Raw genomic sequence first — 25,190 nt, 5'->3', positions numbered from 1 at the left:
GATTAGTGACTTTGAGCATGTTTTCATATGTCTCTTGGCCTTCTGTATGTCCTCTTTCAAAAAGTATCTATTTAGGTCCATTGCCCATTTTTTGACTGGATTGTTTATATTCCTTTTGTTAAATTGTATGAGTTCCCTGTAAATGTTGGAGATTAAACCCTTATCAGAGATAACATTGGCAAATATGTTCTCCCATGCAGTGGGCATTCTTGTTGTTTTATTGATGGTTTCTTTTGCTGTGCAGAAGCGTTTTATTTTGATGTAGTCCCATTTGTTTATTTTCTCTTTAGTTTCTATTGCCCTAGGAGGTGTATCAATAAAGATATTGCTACGACATATGTCTGAGATTTTGCTGCCTATGGATTCCTCTCAGATTTTTATGGTTTTATTTTAAGTCCTTTATCCATTTTGAGTTTATTTTTGTGTATGGTGAAAGTTAGTGGTCTGGTTTCAATTTTTTTGGCATGTATCTGTCCAATTTTCCCAACACCGTTTATAGAAGAGACTGTCTTGACTTCATTGTATGCTCTTGCCTCTTTTGTCAAATATTAATTGAGCACAATGGTTTGGGTCAATTTCTGGGTTCTTTATCCTATTCCATTGGTCTATATGTCTGTTTTTGTGCCAGTACCACGCAGTTTTGAGAACAGTGGCTTTGTAATATAGCTTGATATCTTGTATTGAGATCCCTCCTACTTTGTTCTTCTTTCTCGGAATTGCTGGTGCAGCTATTCAGGGTTATTATTATTATTATTATTATTATTCCAGATGAATTTTTGGAGAGTTCATTCTAGGTCTGTGAAATATGCCGTTGATATTTTAATGGGGGGTGCATTGAATCTATAGATTGCTTTGGGTAGTATGAACATTTTAATGATGTTGCTTCTACCAATCCATGAACATGGTATGGTCTTCCATCTGTTTATGTCTTCCTCTATCTATTTTTCAGTGTCCTGTAGTTTTCTGAGTACAGGTCTTTTACCTCCTTAGTTTATTCCTAGGTATCTTAATTGTTTTGGTGCAATGGTAAATGGGATTGTTTTTGAAATCTCTCTTTCTGTAAGTTCACTATTGGTGTATGAAAATGTAAGGCACACACTTTTGAGTGGTTTTCTTATAATAGCTATAGGTTTGCTCAGACGCCAAGTGATACAAATTTGCAGAATACCAGACTGTACAATGGACTACATCTTAAGCAATAATAAACACTGTAAATAGGAAAAAAAAAAGTGAAAGAGCAGTTATAGATGGAGGAAGTGATTCCTTTACTTTCATTTTCTTTTGCTAGCACTTCTCCTTTTTGGGGTAGCAAACATAATAAAGAAAATGTGAATTGGTATTTGCATACAACAATGGAAACATTACCTGAGCACTTGCTAGAGATCCGGAATAGGAAGATAGATGCTAAACTAAGCCTGTCTGGTTCATACTATTTTCCTGTTAGTTCAAGTCTCATTTCCCCAGTGGCATTATGTTAGTTTGTGCCAACATGGAGTTAGACATGCATTAGAGTTACTGGGAAATGCCTGAGAAGGATAAAGAAAGGAAAGACAGAGAAAGCAAGGAGAGCCTTCAAACTGTGGTGCAAGTCTGGCATCAGTGAAAGGGGGCGGGGGAGAAAAGAGAATTAGGTAGAAAGCGCTTTACACTACGGCACAGTTCTAAGGAAGTTTCAACCAGGCCAATGGGGAGTCCTTGAGACAAAGTCACATTTTGAAGAAATCTCTGTCTCAGAGGAATGGGCTGGCATTAGTACCCCTGCAGCACTCTCATTGGCTAGGAAAAGCCCAAGGGAAGTGTTGGCTCAGTGTAAAAATTGGTGGATCCAGAAGGTAGGGGTTGGATCCAACAGTCAATTATGCTCCCCACAGCAAAATTTGAGTGGCACATTTTCACGGTTGCCACAGTCCACCCCATGCTGTAGACAAATCTGCTTCCCTATGCAGATTTAGGGAACACATCCTCCATCGTTCCTATGGGCCTTTCCTCCTGAAAGAAAACTTAGAAGGAGGTTAGTGAGATGAACCAGAGCCTCCATTGCTGTGGTTGGTCTCTTGGGGCTATACCAGGTACTCATCCTCTCCCTCCTCTATTGTTCATTCTAAATCTTATCACCCTCAGCTGTCATCTTGGCAAGTCTTGGTTGCTTCCCTCATGGTGTCACCTAAACAAATCTTCATTCCTGATGGATCTTAATCCTTGGCAATCAGAGCCTTTTCAAGTCAGGGTTGCAGCCCATGTCCATTCACAGTACACAGTGGCCAAAGGAGTACCAGAGGCTTCCAAGCAAATCATATCCCAGTATGTAAAAGTAGTACTACCTCTTTCTAATGATCAGGGTTTATTACCTGTCAAGATGGTACTCCTCTTCTCACCTAAAGTTCCCTGGCAGTATTCACAGCTTATAGTTCAATGAGGCACTTGCTCTGTCCCCTGACAAGAGTGCAATCCTTCTGGGACCAGAACCACCAGCCCAACAGAGCCCAGAGTTGCAGACATAGGAAACACAAAGATCCACCAGTGAGTTATGGGAAGTGGGGCCATTTCCGATCCACCTCTTGGTGTCCATTGTGTTCTTCCTGCTGAAGACATGGCACCATATAGAAGAAGTCTCTGATTTAGCCTGGATCCCCATGTCACCCACCACAATTACAACAGCTCCCATCGCCTAGCTCAGTGATGGCGAACCTATGACACGCATGTCAGAGGTGACACGCGAACTCATTTTTTGGTTGATTTTTCTTTGTTAAATGGCATTTAAATATACAGAATGAATATCAAAAATATAAATCTTTGTTTTACTATGGTTGCAAATATCAAAAAATTTCTATATGTGACACAGCACCAGAGTTAAGTTAGGGTTTTTCAAAATGCTGACACGCCGAGCTCAAAAGGTTCGCCATCACTGCCCTAGCTTGCCGGGAGCCGGTCCATCCTTGCTGTTTCAAGGGACCTGGCATATATGGCATACGGTTCTTAATATGTTTGCTCACCTTCTTGGCGCTGTGTTTTAACCAAAGTCACCTCTCCGAGAAAGGTTGAATCCCCAGGTAGGGATTTTCCCCTGAAGTTAGGGAGGGAATAAAACCCCTCAACTAAGTGCCAGGCGGGTAATTAATCCCTTTAACTACAAACAATCATGCTTAAACTACATAATCTTTTCTCCCTGGAATGGAGATAAGAAACGCCCTAACCTTTGTAGTAGAGATTGATAGGATTGAATCAACTGGTATAAATACAGTTGTAACAAGACAGAAACACTCAGAGCTTAGAACAGAATCAAGAAGACAGAATCTACACGGAGCCTAGAGACAGAAGAACTTTGCTGGAGAGAGCATGCGGGAGGATCCTGGAGAGGGACTGGCCTCGGAGCCTAGAGACAGAGCCTAGCGGGAGAACATGGCAAGGGATCCTGGACTGAACCTGACTACAGAGATTGGCAGGAGAACCTGACTGGAACCTGGACACTGAACCTGACTGGAGAGCCTGGACAGAACCTGGCTGGAGAACCTAGCAAGGGAACATGGCTACAGAACCTCGCTGGAAATCCGAAGCAGAACCTCTCTGGAGATCCGGGCTAGAGATCCTGGCTAGGTTGCTGATCAACTGAACGCTGTCTCTGTGCCCTTCCTTCTTCGCCGACTCCGTCCACACCTTTGGGGACCCCTGGACCTGCTGGGGTTGGACCCCGGCATCTGGCGCCCGAACAGGGACCCCTAGGTAAGCACCCCGCACTCGGGACGGATCGGACTCCACCGTAGGAAGAAGGTGGATAGTCTTCGCCGACTCCGTCCACACCTTTGGGAACCCCTGGAACAGGATTCCCCTAGGTAAGCCCCCTCCCCCATTGAGAACCCCCACACTCGGGACGGATCAGACTCCACCGTAGGAAGAGGGTGGATAGTCTTCGCCGAATCCGTCCACACCTTTGGGAACCCCTGGAACAGGATTCCCATAGGTAAGCCCCCCCCCCATTGAGAACCCCCACACTCGGGACGGATAGGACTCCACCAGGGTGCTACAGACCCCCCTATAGAGGATAAGTAGGGTAAGAAGGTGGATAGTACAGAACTTAGATTGAGAATATGTGCCATACTGAGTCCAAAGAAAGAAGACTCTGTATTGATTCTTAGATTAAGAAGATGTGCCATACTGAGTCTAAAGAAAAAAGACTCTGTATTGATCTTTAGATTAAGAAGATGTGCCATACTGAGTCTAAAGAAAAAAGACTCTGTATTGATCTTTTAACATATATGCTTGCTAGCAGAGGAATTAAGGTTACTCCCAGTCAGACAGAACGTTTTATACAAGAAGTATGTCCATGCTTTTCTGAGGAAGGAAAGGTGCCAGAAAGGTAAATGTAGAGGCATGGGAGAAGGTAGGCCCAAGGAGTCTTATCCTTAACCTCACTGCAGCCTTTCTACCCTGGGAAAGTGCAGGATTGGCAAGCTCTCCCTGGGATGATAGATCAGGACTCAGGTAATAGCGGAAAGCGCCAATCCTACTCTTAAAATGGATATAAGAGAGCATTTGAGGTTTTTCTTTTTAATGCTTGCTTTTAAAAAATAAAAAAGGGGGAATTTGCCGGGAGCCGGTCCATCCTTGCTGTTTCAAGGGACCTGGCATATATGGCATACGGTTCTTAATATGTTTGCTCACCTTCTTGGCGCTGTGTTTTAACCAAAGTCACCTCTCCGAGAAAGGTTGAATCCCCAGGTAGGGATTTTCCCCTGAAGTTAGGGAGGGAATAAAACCCCTCAACTAAGTGCCAGGCGGGTAATTAATCCCTTTAACTACAAACAATCATGCTTAAACTACATAATCTTTTCTCCCTGGAATGGAGATAAGAAACGCCCTAACCTTTGTAGTAGAGATTGATAGGATTGAATCAACTGGTATAAATACAGTTGTAACAAGACAGAAACACTCAGAGCTTAGAACAGAATCAAGAAGACAGAATCTACACGGAGCCTAGAGACAGAAGAACTTTGCTGGAGAGAGCATGCGGGAGGATCCTGGAGAGGGACTGGCCTCGGAGCCTAGAGACAGAGCCTAGCGGGAGAACATGGCAAGGGATCCTGGACTGAACCTGACTACAGAGATTGGCAGGAGAACCTGACTGGAACCTGGACACTGAACCTGACTGGAGAGCCTGGACAGAACCTGGCTGGAGAACCTAGCAAGGGAACATGGCTACAGAACCTCGCTGGAAATCCGAAGCAGAACCTCTCTGGAGATCCGGGCTAGAGATCCTGGCTAGGTTGCTGATCAACTGAACGCTGTCTCTGTGCCCTTCCTTCTTCGCCGACTCCGTCCACACCTTTGGGGACCCCTGGACCTGCTGGGGTTGGACCCCGGCACTAGCTCATACCTGTGGCTAAAGGGGATTGGGAGAATTCCCACATAACCAGCTGCAGGAGGAGGGAAAAGCCTGAGCTTTTCTCTAAAAAGGATGGCACTGCACCCTTTCAGTGTGTTGCTTCGGAGCTGTGCCTTTAGAAGGCAAGGCCAGTTGGATGTTTCTAAATGGTGCAGTATATGATATGGTTAGTGCATCCCCATGGCTATGAGCCTAATCCTGCACCTCCTTCACAGTGAAGCAGGTCTCCTGTTCAGATGTTTTTTGTGTGGGATTCCATACCTGTGAATCAGGCATTCTTTAAGGTGCCAGATTGTGGTGTTGGCTGTGGCACTGCAATCGTGAAAGACAAGACTACACTCAGAATAGGTATCTATCCCTGTGAGGACAAACCACTTGCTCTTGTAGTTGACTTACTAGCAAGTGGCCAGTTGGTCTCATCAAGAAATAATGACAGCCCTAACTGGTTTGGCTCAGTGGATAGAGCGTCGGCCTGTGGACTGAAAGGTCCCAGGTTCAATTCTGGTCAAGGGCATCTACCTTGGTTGCGGGCACATGCCCAGTGGGGGGTGTGCGGGAGGCAGCTGATCGATGTTTCTCTCTCACTGATGCTTCTAACTCTCTATCCCTCTCCCTTCCTCTCCGTAAAAAATCAATAAAATATTTTTAAAAAAGAAATAATGATAGTCCAATCGGCGTGGCTCCGTCGTTGAGTTGACTTATGAACCAGGAGGTCACAGTTCAATTCCCGTCAGGGCACATGCCTGGATTGCGGGCTCAATCCCCAGTAAGGGGCATGAGGGAGGCAGAGAATCAATGATTTTCTCTCATCATTGGTGTTTCTATCTCTCCATCTCCCTTCCTCTCTAAAATGAATAAAAGTACATTTTTAAAAAAAGAAATAATGATATATCAGCATTCGTCTCTGTTGCTGATAGGTAGAATATTCAGAAGCAGCAGAAGCTAGCTCAGCTTTGGTAATGAAAAGTTCATGCTATTGGATGCATGCCATAGCCTGTCTCTGCCATCATGGCAACTTTGTCCATATGCCCATCACTGGCAGTTCCAAGGTGGCCAATGACAGAGGCTGGCTTATGTCCACTGATTCAGTTATTATATCTACTTAGTAATTCAGTACCTCTTCCATTGCAGATGCTTCCTGTTGGGTTGTAATATATGATACAAAACTCTTCATGTTCATCTACGTGCCTCTACCTTCTTGTCTCCAATTCTTTTCTTTCCAGGCCACTTCCCATATCTGTATATACTGGACCACTTCTCATTCTACAAAAAGTAAATGATTAGGGGCTCTGTTCACAGCTCCACCCATTGGGAAGACTACCCCTCCACTGTCTTTCAAGGCTATCCTTGAATGTGGCTATACTGCAGCTGTGGTCCATTCTATCTTGTACCCACATACAGAACAGACCCATCCATAAATCAAGCTTGGGCTCTTAGTTCTCCTTCAGTTGGTCATATAGGATTCCCCAAATGGCCATAGGAGCAAGCTGAGGACCAGTACTATTGTGAGTGACATGCAGCTCAGGGCCATCTGCTCATGTAGTTTATTGTGTCCTCTCTAATGCTTGGGCTCAATCCAAGATGTATCGTTTCCATATTACCATGGGCTAGCGCTGGGCCTATCCAATTTATGATTTGATACATCTGATAGAACCCTTAATGCTCCATGAAGCGTTTTGCCTCTGCCAGGCCCAATAACTCACCAAGAGCTATTTCTCCAAAGGAATATATTTCTGTGCTGTAAATGGCATGGTCTTGCTCCAGAATCCCGGAGGCCTGCATCATCATTCTCCCAATGGGGTTGCCATAAGATGCTGCATCTTTCCCCACCACTGATACCTCCAACACTGTAAGATCCCCTGGATTGTACTGCCCAAGTGGTGAGGCTATTTGCCCTGTAGTGTGGACCTCACCACTCAAAGCTGGCAGCTTTCTATGTCAGTATATGGAGTAGTATTTGTAAGTTTGGAATGTGTTGCATCCAGAACCCAAACAAGCTTACTGGGCACTGTGTTTCCTCCTTTGTGGTAGCAAATGCAAGATGCAGTAATTTTCTTTTACTTTGAAGGAGATATTTGTCATGTTTATGACCACTGGACCCCTACAAATTTCACTAAAGTGTCAGATCCCTGAATCATTTTTTATTGATTTTTTTTTAAGAGAGAGGAAGGGAAAGAGAAAGAGATAAGTTTGTTGTTCCACTTATGTATGGATTCATTGGTTGATTCTTGTATGCACCCTGACTGGGGATCAAACCCAGAACTTTGGCGTATCAGGACAACACTCTAATCAACTGAGCAACCCGGCCAGGGCCAGATCCCTGAATCTTTTATAGGCTTTATCTTCAACCCTCTGGAACACTGTCTTATCACAACCTTCGGCATACCAGCCACTTCTTGCTCATCCTCAGTAATCAGCATGATGCTACCAATACCCAGGCCGTCCAGATCCCTCCATGCCCAGATGCCACTCAGTGGGATGTCCAGGCAGTCCAGATCCCTTCAGAGTATATTATAACAGAGAGCAGGAGAGTAAATACAGCCCAGAGGCAAAAGCTTAAATGAATATTGTCTGCCCCACGGGAGTCTAAACAATTTCTGACTCTTCTAATTGGAATAGAAAGGAATGCATTTGCCATATAGGTTGCCACATACTATGTGTCTGAAGCTTTATTAGTATGCTCTATCAACTACACAATGTCCAGCAAATCAGCTGCAATTGGAGCTACTAATTGCTTGACCCTGAACTCCTAAAAGTTGGGTACCCAGCCTTATATATTTTTTTATCTAAAGCACCTAGGACAGAACCGCGCACTTAGCAGACATTCTATAGATAGGGTTATTGTGAGCACTAAATGAGTTACTAAATCCAAAGTGCCTACAACAGTGTCCCTAAACACACTCATTATCTCCTATTAATTTTATTTTTCCAGGTCATAGAGAACCATCAGAGATGATAGAGACGGGACATTAGGCTAACCCGTTGACTAGAGTTTTAAATGAAATATGAGAGATGGGAGTTTCCCTTTAAAGTGAAACTCCCCAGAATATTTTTCCTTAGGGTCTGAGGTTTCCAAGGAAAACACAAAAGAAACATTATTGTAAAGCTGGGAAGAAATAACTGCTTATAGAAACAGACATTTAACCTAATAGGAAAAAAATTGTGGTTACTATATGCCAATTCTTTACCAATGTTGCTATATTTGAATGAAATCTTAAAGTTGAAATCGTGACAAATGCTTCTCACTAATAATGAAATGAAACATGATCTTGAAATAAAATGAATAAATGCACTTGTGCTCAGCAGACATCTCACAGAAATTATCTTTTCCATTACCTAAATGTCTGTTTCCATATATATAAAATAACACATACATTCACATTTTTCGTCTATGTCTGGAATATGGCAGTGTAAAATGCAGTACAGGAAATTGAAAAAACATACAGGCCACACACACACACACACACACACACACACACACACACACACACACACTTCTAGTCTTTCTTGGGACAAATATGCTCTTGCATAATACCATGATTGAGAGGACTTAAAGCCTTTATCGTCTGGCATTAGCTTTTAATGATCTTAATGATTCTCAGGGAACTCAAGTCTCATTTAACTTTCCCAACAATTGTCACAGTCACAGTGAGAGCTATGAAGTAATTGCAGGGTCCCTAAGAAGGGATGCACCCCTTGCTACTTTTAGGAAAGCTAGGGAAAGGGTGTTAGATGAGGTTTAAACAGGAGTTCTTTCATCTGCAAAAAACCCCCAAAAAACACAACTGAGCCTCTATGACAAGTCTCCAGTACTCACTCTCAGATATCAATATGCTCTCTCACAACTAGGCTTCGATGACCTCAAAACTTAAAAAACTGCCTTGTCTTATTGCCAGTGTCTCTATTGTAACAGAGCCTTCCTGCACAGAATCACCAGACTGAATTTATTCCACCAGTGAGTCAGTTGCTTATTAGTGCTTTTGACATCCAGATGGTTTGAGACAAAGGCTAAACCAGGGGTAACTCCCAAGTGTAACCAGTGGAAACTCTTTTGCTGAGGGACTCTCGTCTACTGGGCTCTGGGCCAGCACATGGGCTTCTTTCGCAACCTCCCAATACGGCCGTGGCCATTTCTATAACCCTCGTAAGTTGTGTCACCTGAGAGGCCAAGAGTTAAACTGGCTGTACAGTCTGAACTGTGAAGGTTGGAAGTAAATCCAAATGGACCAATAGCCTGGATCTGCTTCATGAATAAACAGAGGAGTTCAGGCTTGGGACCCTATAAAGTTAAGTCAATATTAGTTAGAGAGGAAATTCTATTTGTTCTTTCTTCTGCTATAGTTGCTTTAAAAAAAATATCAAAAACTCAAGTAGAGCTTTCTGGTATTTTATGGCTACAAATGCCATTTAAAACATACACGTGCACATATACACAAGCATGTTTATAACCAAATAGAAATAAAATCATGATGCCTTTACTATTATGTACATGAGAGTTAAAGATATTTTCCTGATACTTTTCAATAATAGAACTTAAAATGTTTTTATTTATAGGAAATACTCATCTGAATTCTGATACCATCTAGTCACCTTACCCTAAAATGATAAAGAGAAGTAAATGATTGCTATTAAAACCCTTATATGGCACATATTTCTCCCACTACTCTTTGCCTAGAAATTACATGTACCAAGGTCTGAATAATGCAGTGTTCAAACTTCTAGGGTACTAGGACAGTGATTTCTAACCTTTTTCAAGTTGTAGCACTCTATCTTGTGTTTCTTAGATGTCAAAACTGTTCCTCCTGTCTTACCATCTTCCATAGCCCAATCAAAAAGTATTATATGGAATTTTTAAAAAACCACTTAAATACATTTAAATTTATCTTCCAGGGTTCTGTTTTGATGTTGATTTTTAAAAAATTCCTCTTCTCTGAAGCCTGAGCTACCTTAAAGCTTGGGCTAGGAATTAACCTCTCCTGCTGCTATATTCTTTTAGCTCTTTATATAAACCTACATTACAGTATTTTAACATTGTATATTTGCTGGTTAACTTTCCATCTTTCTTCCTTACTTAAATGCGAGGACTGTGTTATATTCAACTTGTTTCCAGAATTTCGAGCACAGTGCCTAATACAAAGGAAGATTTAATACATGTTAGTTGAATGAATGAGTGAATGAATGAACAGTGCCCTTGGAGGCAGAAACACACCTAGGATGTAAAAATACAAAACAGGGAATAATTATTCTAGTAGTTTAAAGATAGACCATACAAGATCCTCTGTTCTAGAAATGGGTACACAACACTTTATAAACTGTGAAATCGTACATAATGTCACTGTTACTTATTATTTAACAGCCCTCAGGCAATGGTTTCTGAATTTGTGAATCAACAATCTATGAAAACAAGAATGAACCTGGCTTACTGGAATAGGAGGATCATGGAAGGATGAGTAAATGGAAGCAAATTGACACGAAGTTGTGCTATAAACACAGTGAGAGCCCAGTTTTGGAAAACAGGGTCTTGCTTAATTTTTTCTTAATTATTCATTTCTATGTCTTGGTTTATCAATGACCATTTCTCTAGGTGCTTAGGATTTGGACAATTTTTTTATAGCATTCCCAGAAATATGTGTTACCAGGTACAAAATACACAGGCTTGACCGGTCAAGGAAATGTGTGTTACATTTGGATAACTCTATTGAGAGGCTAAAATAACTGACGTATTTTGAAGTGACCATTGGTAGTAAGCTTCAGCGGTTCTGGAAGATGCAATAAAAATAGCAGGGCAATTTGACAAGCTACTGTAGTTCAAATAGATGTTAGTCTAGCCAAAGTTCACAATTATGTCAATGAAGCTGGATTCCATCAAGTTAATAAGTAACTAAGGAAATAGTTAATTGAGATACAATCACAAACCAGAAAAACAGGATAAATTAAAGAAGTAAGAGGAATAATTACATTTCTCGATAGTCACATGCTATCAGACAGCAGAATCTGATGTCTGGAAGATAAAGTAGTCAGTATTTCATAATGGGGAAAAAAAGGCCATAGGCTATGGCATGAGTAATTCCATAAAGTCAGTCAAATGACAATCTTTCTGAAAAGCAGATGCTATCCTACCCAAAGCAAGTTGCCTAAAACTACTGGAACATAGCTACTATATTACAAGCATCATCTGTGCAAGGTCACACTGCTAGTAAGTTGCAAAGTGGGTTTTCAAAATCAGGTTGAATGACACCAAAGTCCATGCCCTCTTTCTGCTGAAGAAGTCAATACCAAGATACCTGCTGAGCTGCCAGGCTGTGTTGTTCCTTACCAACTTTTCCGATTCCAGTTTCAGAAAAGCCATGAAGAGCAGCAGCAGTACAGAAGAAGCTTTCAGCTTGTTCAGCTCACCTGCTAAGCCCTTACATTAAAAAGAAAAGCCAGGAATTAAAGAGGTTGAGGATGAACTCAAACCAAGAAGCTAAAGTTCTGAAGCAGCTAACCTATGTCTGAGTTAACAATGAATCCTTCTGTGTATTAATTTCTTCCATATGTTCTGGAAATTAGAGAAAAATATCTATGCGTTCATTCTTTCACTTAACAAGCAAATATTCAATGTGTACCATCTGGCAGTTGCTGCAGATCCAGAGATTAACAGAAAAAGATTTCTGCGGTTAAGAAGTGCCTGGGCGAGGAAGGAAGAGGGAGATAGAAACAGACAAGCAAATAGTTATGGTACAATATGGCATTGATATTTAGAACTAAAAGTGATAATAATAAGTAGTAAATATAGGGACATGAAATTTGGGGGGAAAGCTCTCACCCCAATTTCCTTCATTGGGAAAAACTCTCATCCCAATGTTTCCTTCCAGGGAGTAAGGGGCTCCATTACTGTAATACCTCCAAGCTTCCTCCAGCCGTCAACTCTTTTTCTCCCAGGAGAGGAGACTTTACTTAATCTGATTGTTGAGTAGGAAAACAGAAAATGGGCATGCATAGGCAAGCCACTGCTTATCCTCTCTGCTCTCCCGTGTCCCAAGTTTTCCAGAGAAAGGTCACGTAAGGAAGCCTGCAGAAGCTCAGCACTGTCTGTGACTAGGGGTTCACTATTAGGAACGATTCTTGTTCATAGATACAAATCATGTTCTCCAACGTCAGTTTCATCTATAACGAACGTGTTAGATCTCAGGAGGGAATGGAGTGTAGGGGTTAGGTGCATAGACTCTGGAGCCAAACTGGCTAATAATCCAGATTTGCCGTTTAATAATGGCCACGTGGTTTTGGGCACATTACTTAACCTTCCTGTGCTTCCATTCCTCCGCCTACAAAATGGGACTAAGACTCAGAAGTTGTTGTAAAGTTTGAGTTACCATCTATAAAGCACGTAGTGTTCACACTTCCAGTTACAAAGTAAGTGCTCTGGAAGTTTGAGCTTTCATTTCTATTGTCATTATTATTTTTTAGTCCATCTGTATTCATCTTTTATTTCTCAGTCTGTGAGAAAACTTGGACAGGAATGAGAAGTGCTGTTTATTGAGATCCTCCAACTCTCATCTCCAATAGTTATAGAAGTTTAAGAAATTTTACACAGATCTTAGTCATTGCCCTTTAGCTCAGGGGTCCTCAAACTACGGCCCGTGGGCCACATGCAAATACAAATATTGTATTTGTTCCCGTTTTGTTTTTTTACTTCAAAATAAGATATGTGCTGTGTGCATAGGAATTTGTTCATAGTTTTTTTAAAACTATAGTCCGGCCCTCCAACGGTCTGAGGGACAGTGAACTGGCCCCCTGTTTAAAAAGTTTGAGGACCCCTGCTTTAGCTCATAGTTCTTGGTCCCCTTAGTGGACAAAAATTGGATATCAGTGGATATAAAATGCCAGGCCAAGCATCTCAGACTTTAATTCTAGTTGGACTGAGATTAACAAAGCCAATTAATTAGTTGGGCCAGCTTTCTCAGTCCTGCTTTCTGGTTTTCCTTTCAAGTGTAGACTCCCTTCTCAATCAGATTGACTCCACTGATCAAGGCAGGCAGGTAGTTCAAAGATTACTCCCATGTTCCTCAGGTGTTCTGCACATTCCTGAGATCCCTTCTTGCTCTGGCGCCTGCATGTCCTACACTGGCCTTTGCAAAGCCTAGAGTAGACAGGTGCTTTTCTACCTAGTCACAAGGATTCTTTCCCTGGATTCAGACCTACTGTAAGGAGTTTAATAGAAGAAATGGACAGGGAGGCAAAAATAATTGGAAAACAACATGTTAAGTACAGTTGAGGAGATATCTAAACTGTACCATAGGAGTGAACCAGTCAGGACAGGAAATAGATGGCATAATCAAAAGGAGTGATTAAAGCCCTGACCGGTTTGGCTCACTGGATAGAGCGTCGGTCGGCCTGGGGACTGAAGGGTCCCAGGTTCGATTCTGGTCAAGGGCATGTACCTTAGTTGCAGGCACATCCCCGGTGGGGAGTGTGAAGGAGGCAGCTGATCGATGCTTCTCTCTCATCGATGTTTCTGACTTTCTATCCCTCTCCCTTCCTCTCTGCAAAAAATCAATAAAATATAATTTTTTTTTTAAAAAAAGCAGTGATTAAAGAGAGTTTAATAAAGAATGTATTTACAAAGATGGAGGCAGAGTTGGAAATAACTAAGCATCAACAATAAGAAATTACTCCCTGAGCAGGCAAAGGAATGGAGCTTTAACCAAAATTCAGAAAGAAAGCTCTAGCTATAAGGGAGATCTACCCAACAGGAACTCTTTCAAGAGATGCAGCCCCTGCCAATCCAAGACGTAGGAGGAAGGGAGTTAGGGAAATATTACTACAATCTTACTCTCTTCTCCCCTCTGAACTTCTTTCAGGGACTCCCATTGTCCAAATCCACCAGAAAGTCAGAGGGTAGGAAAACCTGGTTAATGTTGTTCAAAGAGGTCAGTCCCCAAAGTCCTACTTAGGGCAGGTGGAAAATGGAAGTGAGGGGATCTAGAGGGCAAAAAGAACAGCCAAGCACAAACTGTGGAGGTACAAATTCTTCCAGAGGCCTTCAAAGATGACCTTTAGAAAAGGTGATATTTGAGCTAAGTCCTGAAAGATAAGTAGGGGTTTACCACGTAGAGAAGTGAATTCTAGACAAAGAGATAGCCTATTCATTCGTCATAGACATAAAAAGAGCATGCATGGGATAGTTAGGAGAGCAATCCCATTTGGTAGAAGCACGTAATACTTGTGGAAAGATGGGTCTGAAAAAAAACCTTTAGGACAAGATTATAAAGGTTCTTATGCCATGCCAAGGTGATGGGACTCAATCCTGTGGTTAATGAGGGGGATCTATTCAAAGACTTTCAGAGGGAGAGTGACATAAACATATTTAAATTAGAAAAAGAGAATTTTAATGGCAGTACAGAGAATGGACTAACATACTGAGAGACCAGAAGCAGGAAGGTCATTTTGGAGGTCTTTGCAATATTCCAGGAAAGATAAAGGTGAGTGGCTCAATAGCAGTGACATTGGTGATGCAGCGAAGATTCCAGACCTATTCTGAAGATAAAATTAACAGTACTTGATGACCTAATAACTATGAGTGCCAGCAAAGACAGGCTCTAGATGAGCATCCAATTTCTAGATTGAGAAACTAGGTCAATGGTGGTACTATTAATTACAAGAAGGACTTCAAGAAGACCGGGTTTATGGAATATGACATCGAGTTCAGCTTTATAGATACTGAGTGCGTTGTGCCTGTGGAGCACTATTGGGCAAACGTCTAGTTGGCAATGGATAACAGATGACCAGGACTCTGAAGAGAGACTTCAGAGCCAGACATACAGTTTGGGGAACAACTGATTTCTGTAGACTATGTAAAATATAGCCACCAGATTTTTTTCTCAGTCTCTGTAACTAACAAAGGAAAAAACATGACTCCACATATAATAAAGTAAATGATTTAAATAATCCTTGCTGAAGCTCCTTGTCTGCGGGGAGAGTTTTACATTTGTTTGTTCGTAATAGAGACTCGCCACTCAAAATTGCATGGTAGTTTAGGAGTGCTCTTTAATGAACGAAGAAACAAACAACCTTCAATTTTGAAAATGGAGTGCTACTTGCTCCTTATAGTTAAGCTCATTTATTTTATAAATAAACTCCAAGTTTCCCATAGCAGTTTATTTTATTATAGAAACCCATATCTCAGTGATATGCAATTGTTCTTCTATTGAGGCATTTGGTAATAAATACTGTGTCCATCCAGGAAAGTACTTTGCCTCATAGTAGCTACAGAATAAATGTTTACTGGACGAATGGATTGTAGACAGATGGATAAATGAAAGCAATAGATTATATAATGTTAATTTTGTTAGGAGTTTGATATATGCATGTAAGTTTGTAAAAAAAACATCATCAAGGAAGAATTAGAAACTGTCTAGTTTCGCTTAATCAGTGGAAGAGAGCCAGCGTTAGGCAACGAAAGTTTCTCCTTTGTGTCCAGCTGCCTCAACCATCTTAAGAACTAAAATATGTTTCTTCCAGTTCCTTGCTATATTAAACGATCATAGGATCATAGGAAGAGGGTCTCACAACTCTACTTCTTTTGAATAGTTCCCAGCATAATTATTTTGGAATTTTAGAAATATAGTTATGTGAAACCAATGTATATTTACTCTTAGTAGCACATAATGAAGCACAAGTAAAATCAGGTTTTTTTTTACTCCTGACTATACAAATGATCAATATATGATTTAATACACCTATTAAAAATTGTAAAATGATGGGCTAAACTCTATTTTATTAAAATCCTCTTTTCAAAATTTTATCCAAAGTAACTTTAGAAAAAATGTTCTGCTCTGGTGGCTGTCCTTCTTGGGAAATTTGGAATGAGTCATTAATACACTACATACCATGCCCTCGATTTTCATGTAGTTTCTTTGTCTTTAATGGGCACTATCAACACTGCACCTTTTATCACTCCTCTACCCAGTCCTTCCAGCCCATGGAACAAGTGGAAAGATTTGTTTCCAACTGCTGCCTCTCTAAACAATGAAGTGCAGACACACGCGGTCTAAAGAGAACTGGACCTCAAGTTAAATCATAACACTGCCCAGGCACCCACAGATCATTTGATCTCTGGGTAAACAGGGCCGACCTTGACATGCCTGAGTCAAAGGTAACAGGAAGATCCAGGCGTACCAAAGATGCTTGGACAAACATAACCTTTCAATGAATATTTAAAATACCTGTATTTTATCTCTAATCTGTCTCCCAACAGGCACAGTCCTTGTCCTAGTCACCTGTGTATTTTTCTCAGCACCTAGCACAATGTCTGTTGTTAAGATGAAATGAGAAATTGCCCCATACGTAACTTTTCCTTCTTTCTAATTTTTTATATTATCCAATTTTTCTTTAATGAATATGAACTGCTTATATAATAAAAATAAGTAACAGTCTCGATATCTGTTTTTGTTTTAAGATGTTTATTTCATATAGATCTATGATATTGCGTATATATATGTTATACATATATACAATCATACTTATAATTAAAGGAAATAGTTTAAAACTGACTTCTGAATCAACACATAATACATTTTCAACATCTTAAGGTAATTTTTTTAGTTACAGAATATTTAAATACTAAATATGCATTTGTATTATTCTAAAACTTGGTTAGCAAAAACTGAAATGAATGTTTTGATTGTTTTCTTATGACACAACTGGGTGAAAAGCAGAACTACACAGAAGTTTCATAATAAAACTCCAAACCACATTAGACTTGTCTATTGTCAGGTTCTGTTACATTCCCCCTAACTCAACCCAGACTCCCAGAGGTTGGCAAACAGGGCAAAGTTTGAGTCAAAACCACGCCTTTCCTTTGAGCTTTTGGGATACACTTGGAATTCTGGGAGAAACCAAAAGAAACAGCAGCTTTTTTCCTCCAGATGTGGCAAGTCTGTCACTTTCAGTGGTTATTCAAATTTCAAACTCAGCCCAACAAGTAAGAGCAGTTGCCTGGGAGGAGAAGGAGGAAACGGGCAGGAGAATCCCAAGGTTCTTTTCCACTCAGAACAAGATGTTGATATTGTAAGATTCCCTAGGAGAAGGAGCAAGTTAGGAAGAAGGCAGGGCAAGGAGGGAGGGAGGAACCAATGAGGAGAGTGTGTCCCAAGCAAAGATTAGGATTAATCCTAATTCTATTGTCCTGAGATCCAAGAAAAAAAGTTTACATTTGATGAAATAGTGTTCATTTGCCTAAAGGCTGGTTCCATGTCTGAAGCAGGTTGTATTCATAGATGATCATTAAAAGGACAATTTAATACTTAAGAAGAAAACTCCTGAAAAAAATTCAATATTGTAGATTTTGCTTGGTTGCCCTACTTGTATCATATATAGTTTTTCTTTAGCTAGTTCTGTAAATAATTTCTATCTTAATTTTTCAATTCTTTTTCTGTTTATAATAGTCAACATTTGTCGAGTACTGACCTCTATTCAGGCACTGTATTATTTTACATACTTACTGTTTTTAATCATCACCTGAGGATATTTTTTTCCATTGATTTTTAGAGAGGGTGGAAGGGAGAGAGGAGGGAGAAAGAGAGAGAGAGAGAGAGAGAGAGAGAGAGAGAGAGAGAGAGAGATTGGGTGCCTCACACACATGCCCTGACTGGGGCCGAGATCGAATCTGCAACCGAGGTATGTGCCCTTGACTGGGAATTGAATCCATGACCCTTCAGCCCACAGGCCAACACTGTAACCACTAAGAAAAACTTGCCAGGCTATATACTTTTATGAAGAAACACTCCCCACTCCAGTATTTCCTTTCATATAGGAGAACATCCATTAGAGGAACTTGCTGGCCTGTATACACTTACTACTTCCAAGGACAGTGAGAAGGAACTTCTAGGATGAGGATCAGGGCACATGGTAAAGGTCAAGTATAACTGATGTTTCTTTCCCCTTCTCCATTCTCTTTCAGGTAACACATGAGTGCTAGTCTGCTTTCAGGGAGGCCAGCAGCAGAGTGGTAAATATCCTGCCCCTGCCTGGCAATAAGTCAAGTCCAGGATTGGGATGGATACTCATCTACTGTGAGACTCTCTCCTGGGAATATTATGCAGCTCTGAGAAATGAAGGTGAGAATTTCTTTGCTTCTGGCAAAGATAAGAATGCATAGTTTTCATATGTCTCACTATGGGAGACCCCACAAAGCGAAACTTAGAGTGGATAGGTAAGAAAAATGCATGCCTGGGCTGGAAACAAAAGGAGCGACAAAGAGAAAGTGTGTGAGGAAGCAAAAGAAAGCTGATACTTGAATCCAGTACTAGCCTTACCATAGGTAGAGAAAGAAAGGGAACAATCTAAAAAACAGGTTGAACTGTTCTATACTGAGATGAGTCCTTCTGAAAAATAGCAGTGGAACAGGGAGGAAATACAACACTAGAGGCCTAATCTCTTGCTGTGGAAAAAGATGTCGCTGAAAGAAGTGCTACTCAAGGCTATGACATCAAAAGTGAAAGACGAGGTCTTGAATAGTACATAACACAGGTAACAGAAACATACCAGGCCCACAGGGGCGCAGGTTCAAAAGCAGCTTTAATTCGGGTCTTTGCTGAGGGTGATACATCTTGTTGAAGCAACTGTAGGAAGCAGGAAAAGTCATCCATAAGAGACAGGTGTCTTAACCATGGCAAGAGGTTAAGGCAGTGATGGGGAACCTATGACACGCGTGTCAGAGGTGACACGCGAACTCATTTTTTTTGGTTTATTTTTCTTTGTTAAATGGCATTTAAATATATAAAATAAATATCAAAAATATAAGTCTTTGTTTTACTATGGTTGCAAATATCGAAAAATTTCTATATGTGACATGGCACCAGAGTTAAGTTAGGGTTTTTCAAAATGCTGACACGCTGAGCTCAAAAGGTTCACCATCACTGGGTTAAGAACTGACGAACTGTTCATAAGATATCTTGAAGGTTAATTAACTAGACGGAGCCCCACTCATTTCAGCAAGGGATGCTAGAATCATGGGACTCAATGGGAAAGGGAAATTGAGACATTTTGGAGATGTTAGACAGAAAGGAAAGGTCCTTCAAGTAAAGCCTATTGACCGGGGCTGCCATCATGTGAAGATTTTTAAACATTTTTAGAAGCCAGGAGTGTCACAGATGCCACTCCATCAGAAGGGAGACTGTATGCAGAGGTGGCTCTTCCTCTCAGATTGGAAGTGAAAGATTAACTTTTGATGGATGATTTCTCCCAATTGAGTTTAAGCTCACAGTTTCTCAACTCCAAAAATTGGAAGTGACTACCATCGAACTATGTACAGAAACACAACCTCTCACTACTCTTGCCTTGGTCCAAGCCACAGTCATCTCTTCCCTAGATCATTGCAATAGCTTTCTGAAAGATCGTCCTGCTTCTGTACTTGACCCCTTTCAGTCTCCTCAACACAGCATCCAAGGTGATCTTAGTTCCAGTTGATAATCTTCTCTGAACCCTCCATTGGCTTCCCAGCTCATCAGAGTGAATGCTAACAAGGCTGCACATGGCATGGCCCTCTGTGTCCCTCTGATCTCATCCCTTATTATTTCCCACCTTGCTCGCTCTACTCCAGCCACACAGCCTCCTTTGCGGTTTGTTAAACACTCTAGGAACACTCCTGCCTTTAGCCTTTGCATTTGTCATTTCCTCTACCCTAAATGATTGTTCTCTTCCTAAATATCTTCCTACCTCTTTAACACCCTCTAGGTTTTGATTCAAAATTGCCTTCCCTGATTATCCTAGCTAAAATTCGAATCCACTCAACATGTCAGAACTTCTTTTTATTTGTTTTTTCTCCTTATCATGCCACTAACATCTTACATATTTTATTATTTATCCTATTTCAAGGAAGTCTTACCTGTTAGTGTGCAGTTTTGCTCCATGAAGGTTAGGACTACTTTTGTTTATTTAATTCACTGATAGAACACCTCCTGGAACATAGTAGGTATTAAAAAATTATTTGTGATATGAACTAATGAATCGTGGTGAGATAAAAACTCAGATTATCTCCATCTTAATTCTGATACATTTGATACAGTCTTTGGTGTTACCAAGTGGTATGATCTGGGAGCATAATTTTCCTGTGGTAACTGCATTATGATCTAGGGATTAGCTTTCTCTCCTTTTATTTATTTATTTATTCATTTATTTATTTTTATTTTTAGAGAGAAACATCGATTTCTTGATCTACTTATTTATGCATTTTTTGGTTGCTTCTTGTATGTGCCCTGATCAGGAATTGAACCCAAAATCTGGGATCTAATTTTTGATCATGAAATGTGAAGTATCTCTGTTTGTTTGGTTTGTTTTTTGTTAATCCTCACCCGAGGACATTTTTCCATTGATTTTTTTTAGGGAAAGTGGAAAGGAGAGGGAAAGACAGAGAGAAACATCGATGTGAGAGAAACACATCAATTGTTTGCCTCCTGCACAAGCCCTGATCAGGGCCTGGGCCAGGGAGGAGTCTGCAACTGAGATATGTGCCCTTGACCAGAATCGAACCTGGGATTCTTTGGTCCACAGGCCGACACCCTATCTACTGAGCCAAACCAGCTAGGGCTTAAGTATCTTATTGTTAGTATATTTTTTTCATGGTAGTATCTTTGTCATTTGATAACATTGTGGGACCTTTGATGAACTCTTTAAATGTTGTAGCCATAAAATGCCCTGCTCAGACATTTGTCTTTGGGATCATAATTGACAGACAACATCTGGATCTAGCACCATGTTCATACTGAGGCCACCTTTCCCACAAGCTGCTCCTAGCTAATGACTGAGGGTGGCTAGGTACTAGAGCAGGCCCAATCGAGTGAGACATAAAACTCCTCCAAGTGACTCTGGCTCAAGGACTCCCCCTCAGCCAGGTTTAACCTTTCTAGAACTGCACTACAGTCTAAGATTCTTCCTATCCAGTCCTACCCGCTTCTTCCTCTTTTTGCACAGATGTCAGACCATGGTTTGAAGGTTCTCCTTGCCTTATGCTTATCCCTCTCCCAATAAACTTCGTACATGTCTGGGTCCTCTTTGGTACCTGCTTCTCAGCACGTAATTAATATGTCATTAGACAAATTGGCTAGACATAATTTGGGTTGGAAAATAAAATAAGAACTTGATTTTCAGCCTAGGGCAGTGATAGCGAACCTTTTGAGCTCAGCGTGTCAGCATTTTGAAAAACCCTACCTTAACTCTGGTGCCGTGTCACATATAGAAATTTTTTGATATTTGCAACTATAGTAAAACAAAAACTTATATTTTTGATATTTATTTTATATATTTAAATGCCATTTAACGAAGAAAAATCGACCAAAAAAGTGAGTTTGCATATCACCTCTGACACGCGTGTCATAGGTTCGCCATCACTGGCCTAGGGTACAATGCTGTCTCCAAGTTAGTTTACTAAATGTACGCATCTGGCCTATTTCAGAGCATTCTGAGGACAAGAGTAACACTACTGACCTGGCGTACACTAGGAGGACCCACAGAGGAGCATGAATAGCATTGGGGGAATATCCTCATGAAAGTGAGAATAGGACTATCCTGATAGTCTGCTGATCTCTTCCCTACAAGAGAATAGTTAGTCATAGCCTGGTTGAGTACAGGCTAAATGGTCAGTGTCCATAGATTAAGAAAGCAAAAGTCTAGGTAATGTTAAGGGGTAAAACTTTCCCCCACTCCAATGTTTCCTTGTAGAAGCTTCACTAATATAATACTCCTGTCCACTTTCTGCCAATCCCTCTTACTCCTCCCCAGAGAAAGAGGAGTGACGTTTCTTCTTGATATACTAGGGAGAAAAAAATTTCAATGCCTTTATAAGCCCTTTTAATTTGGGATCCACAGAGAGCATGCATTATATCCTACTTCCCACCGCACATGATTCATAGGGGCAGGCTCTGCATGGGGAGACCAGCAGGTTCGACACTACCTCATGTCTGACTAGTGTTCCATATTAGGAAACCTATTGTTGCCATACAACTAGCCACATCTTCAGTTTTAGCCTTTAGAAGTTCAGCAGGTGATATTTTGACCACCACGTATCTTCTCCTTAAAAAAAAAAAAAAATCTCAGAACTAATTCTGAATGCCAGTAGTGAGAAGATATTTCCCCCCCTTTTTACCTAGGAGGAAACTGAGATATATTGAGTTAAGTAACTTTCCCAAGATCACAGAGTAACAAATGGCAGAGTTAGAATTCAAGTAGAAGTTGAGTTCTTAGCTTCTGTGCTTTTTAATTTTGTAATTTCTTATTATAGCTCTATTTTCATGATGAAAGCTTTTGATACAAATTAAAAACATACCACTAGTGGATACATGTGGAGTGTTGATAAGGCTATGTCCTGTAGTCTCCAATTTATTTTTCTTAGATTGTTTTTAAACTTTTAAGTTGTCATATTTGAAATCTCATTTAATGTCTTAATACTTCAAAAAAAGGTTGTTTGAAGGAAAACATAACTTCCAATTATCTTATTCTCTCATGTGACCTCTAGCATATGACAAAGAGTGAACCAAAACTGTGTTTGCTCCAAATATTTTCATCTGTATGTTGGGGACCTGCAAGGCTTGAATCTAGATATTTCAGATAGCTTGAACATAATAGAAGTAGAATTAAAATGAGAAAGCACTCAACTTAAACATAAGGTGAATTTATCAAACTTACAAATCTGTTACACACACAAAAAAAAAATCTACTCCACACTTTCCAAAAAGTCATTGTCAATCATTGTTTCTACTGTGCCTGGATTGTCTTATTATCTGAAAAGAAAAAAAGAAAAAAACTCCTGGTTTACAGAATGATGTAAATATTCTGTTTGAGCCTACTTTATAAAAAAGAGTGGGAAGCAAAAAAATAAAATGCTAAGACTTATGATTATTCAAGTGAGACAAAGATGGAAATTATTAGCTATGCTAAAAGCAGCAAATATTTGGCCTCAATTAAATTCTCATTGGATTTAAGCTAGTCAACTGTTTAATTATAAATGCAAAAAACAAATTATAAGTTTTGTTCAAAATGCAGAGAAAATAGATGTATGAAATTATGAATTGGAAATCAGCATCAAGAAGTATCCCAGGAATCCAAATGCAAAGGGAAGCATTAGTTCCACAGCTCAGTGAACAAGGGTACAGCTTGTGGCTGGATTCTTCTGTAAGGAGAGGAAGAAGACCGATGTTTAACTTTTTCTTTAGAACATCAGCATACAATCTCATGTGAGATTCCCTACAAATTTCCTTTAGCAAGTCCTTCCCAACATTTAGATACATTTCTTCTATTTTTTTTTAATAAAACTTCTTTTTTTTTTTTTTACTTCAGAGAGGAAGGGAGAAGAAGAGAGAGGTAGAATCATCAATGATGAGAGAGAATCATTAATCAGCTGCCCCCTGCATGCCCCACACTGGGGATCAAGCCTGCAACCCCGGCCTGTGACCTTGACCGAAATCGAACACGGGATTCCTCAGTCCACAGGCCAATGCTCTATCCACTAAGCTAACCAGCTAGAGCTCTTCTGACTATTAAATGTCCTTTCCAGTAAGCTGAGAGAGCTAGAATTTGAAGTAAGAGATTATTAAAAATTCATTTTTTTGTATGAATTGTTTAATCCATCCATGGAATATTTGAAGTGGTATTAGAACCCTTTCAGTTGCAAATAACAGAAAAGTACAATTCAAAACACTATGGCAGGCACTTTGAGTCAGTAAACTCACAGAGTGAATTCAAAAACAATTTTTCCTTTCATCTTCATTGCTCATACTGAGAAACTGGTCCTTCCCTTGGGAGAAATCCAGACCGGGACACTCCTAGATAATAAAAGTCATCTGATGACATCTAGTTGTATGAATTGGCTTATTTCATTAATCAAAATGCCCAGTAATTTAAATGTAAAAGTCAAAATTCCAAATTTCATTTAAAGTTAAAGCTTCTCGCCTGGCCAGCGTGAGTCAGTGGTTGAGCATCAACCTATGAATCAGGAGGTCACGGTTCGATTCCAGGTCAGGGCACATGCCCGAGTTGCAGGTTTGATCTCAAGTGTGGAGCATGCAGGAAGCAGCTGATCAATGATTCTCTCTCATCATGTTTCTATCTCTCACTCCCTCTCCCTTTCTCTCTGAAATCAATAAAAATATATTTAATAAAATGAAATTTCTCCCCTTGAAAAAGTGCATTGACTGGGAGACTTAGTTAGCTTCATGTCTACTTTCCCACTTGGTATTTCTACTCCTCCTTTCTCAATCAACAAGAGGCTGCCTCTTGATCCTGAAGGGTTAAAACAGAGAGATGAATAAGAAGTCAGGGCAGGAAATGTCTTACCTGAATGGCATTGAGGTACCTTGCCATGAGTCTCCTCCATCTGTGGCGAATATTTAAAGCTATCTCTTTCTGGCAGATGTTCAAAGCTGACTATTCTTCTCCTGGGTGGTATCCTGGGTACTTTGGAGGTGCTCTCATTGTGGGTGAAACATTTACCTCTAGCTTGTCGCTTATGTTTCCTCCCACAGCCGTGGGAATCAGATAAACCAAAACTCTGTTAGGGTCACTTCACCTTACTGAGCATGATTCTCGAGTGAAATTTGAAATGGCTCCAGGTTAACTCTCTTCTGCTGAGCCCACAAGTAATTGATGAGAAACACTGACAATCCTTATCCCTGCTTTTAGTGAAAATGCAATTAGCACTCAATGCAGGCTGTGTTCTTTCTCTTCACTTTCCAGGGGTCCTCAAACTTTTTAAACAGGGGGCCAGTTCACTGCCCCTCAGACCGTTGGAGGGCCGGACTATAGTTTAAAAAAAAAACTATGAACAAATTCCTAT

At 40.5% G+C, this 25,190-nt stretch overlaps 1 protein-coding gene across 2 annotated transcripts in view; it reads left to right on the top strand.

Annotated features, from left to right (window-relative positions):
* The window catches only part of PSMA1 (proteasome 20S subunit alpha 1), a 122,632-nt gene that overhangs the window by 14,997 nt on the left and 82,445 nt on the right, over positions 1-25,190 (top strand). For both annotated transcript variants that reach the window (XM_059708984.1, XM_059708989.1), the window contains exon 3: positions 18,324-18,480. In XM_059708984.1, coding sequence (XP_059564967.1) covers positions 18,475-18,480 — 6 coding nt within the window. In that variant the 5' untranslated portion in view covers positions 18,324-18,474. The remainder of the gene's footprint in view (positions 1-18,323; positions 18,481-25,190) is intronic.

The sequence above is a fragment of the Myotis daubentonii genome, chromosome 9, assembly GCF_963259705.1.
Source record: "Myotis daubentonii chromosome 9, mMyoDau2.1, whole genome shotgun sequence".
Lineage (NCBI taxonomy): Eukaryota > Metazoa > Chordata > Mammalia > Chiroptera > Vespertilionidae > Myotis > Myotis daubentonii.
This window is presented reverse-complemented; position numbering and strand designations above follow the sequence as displayed.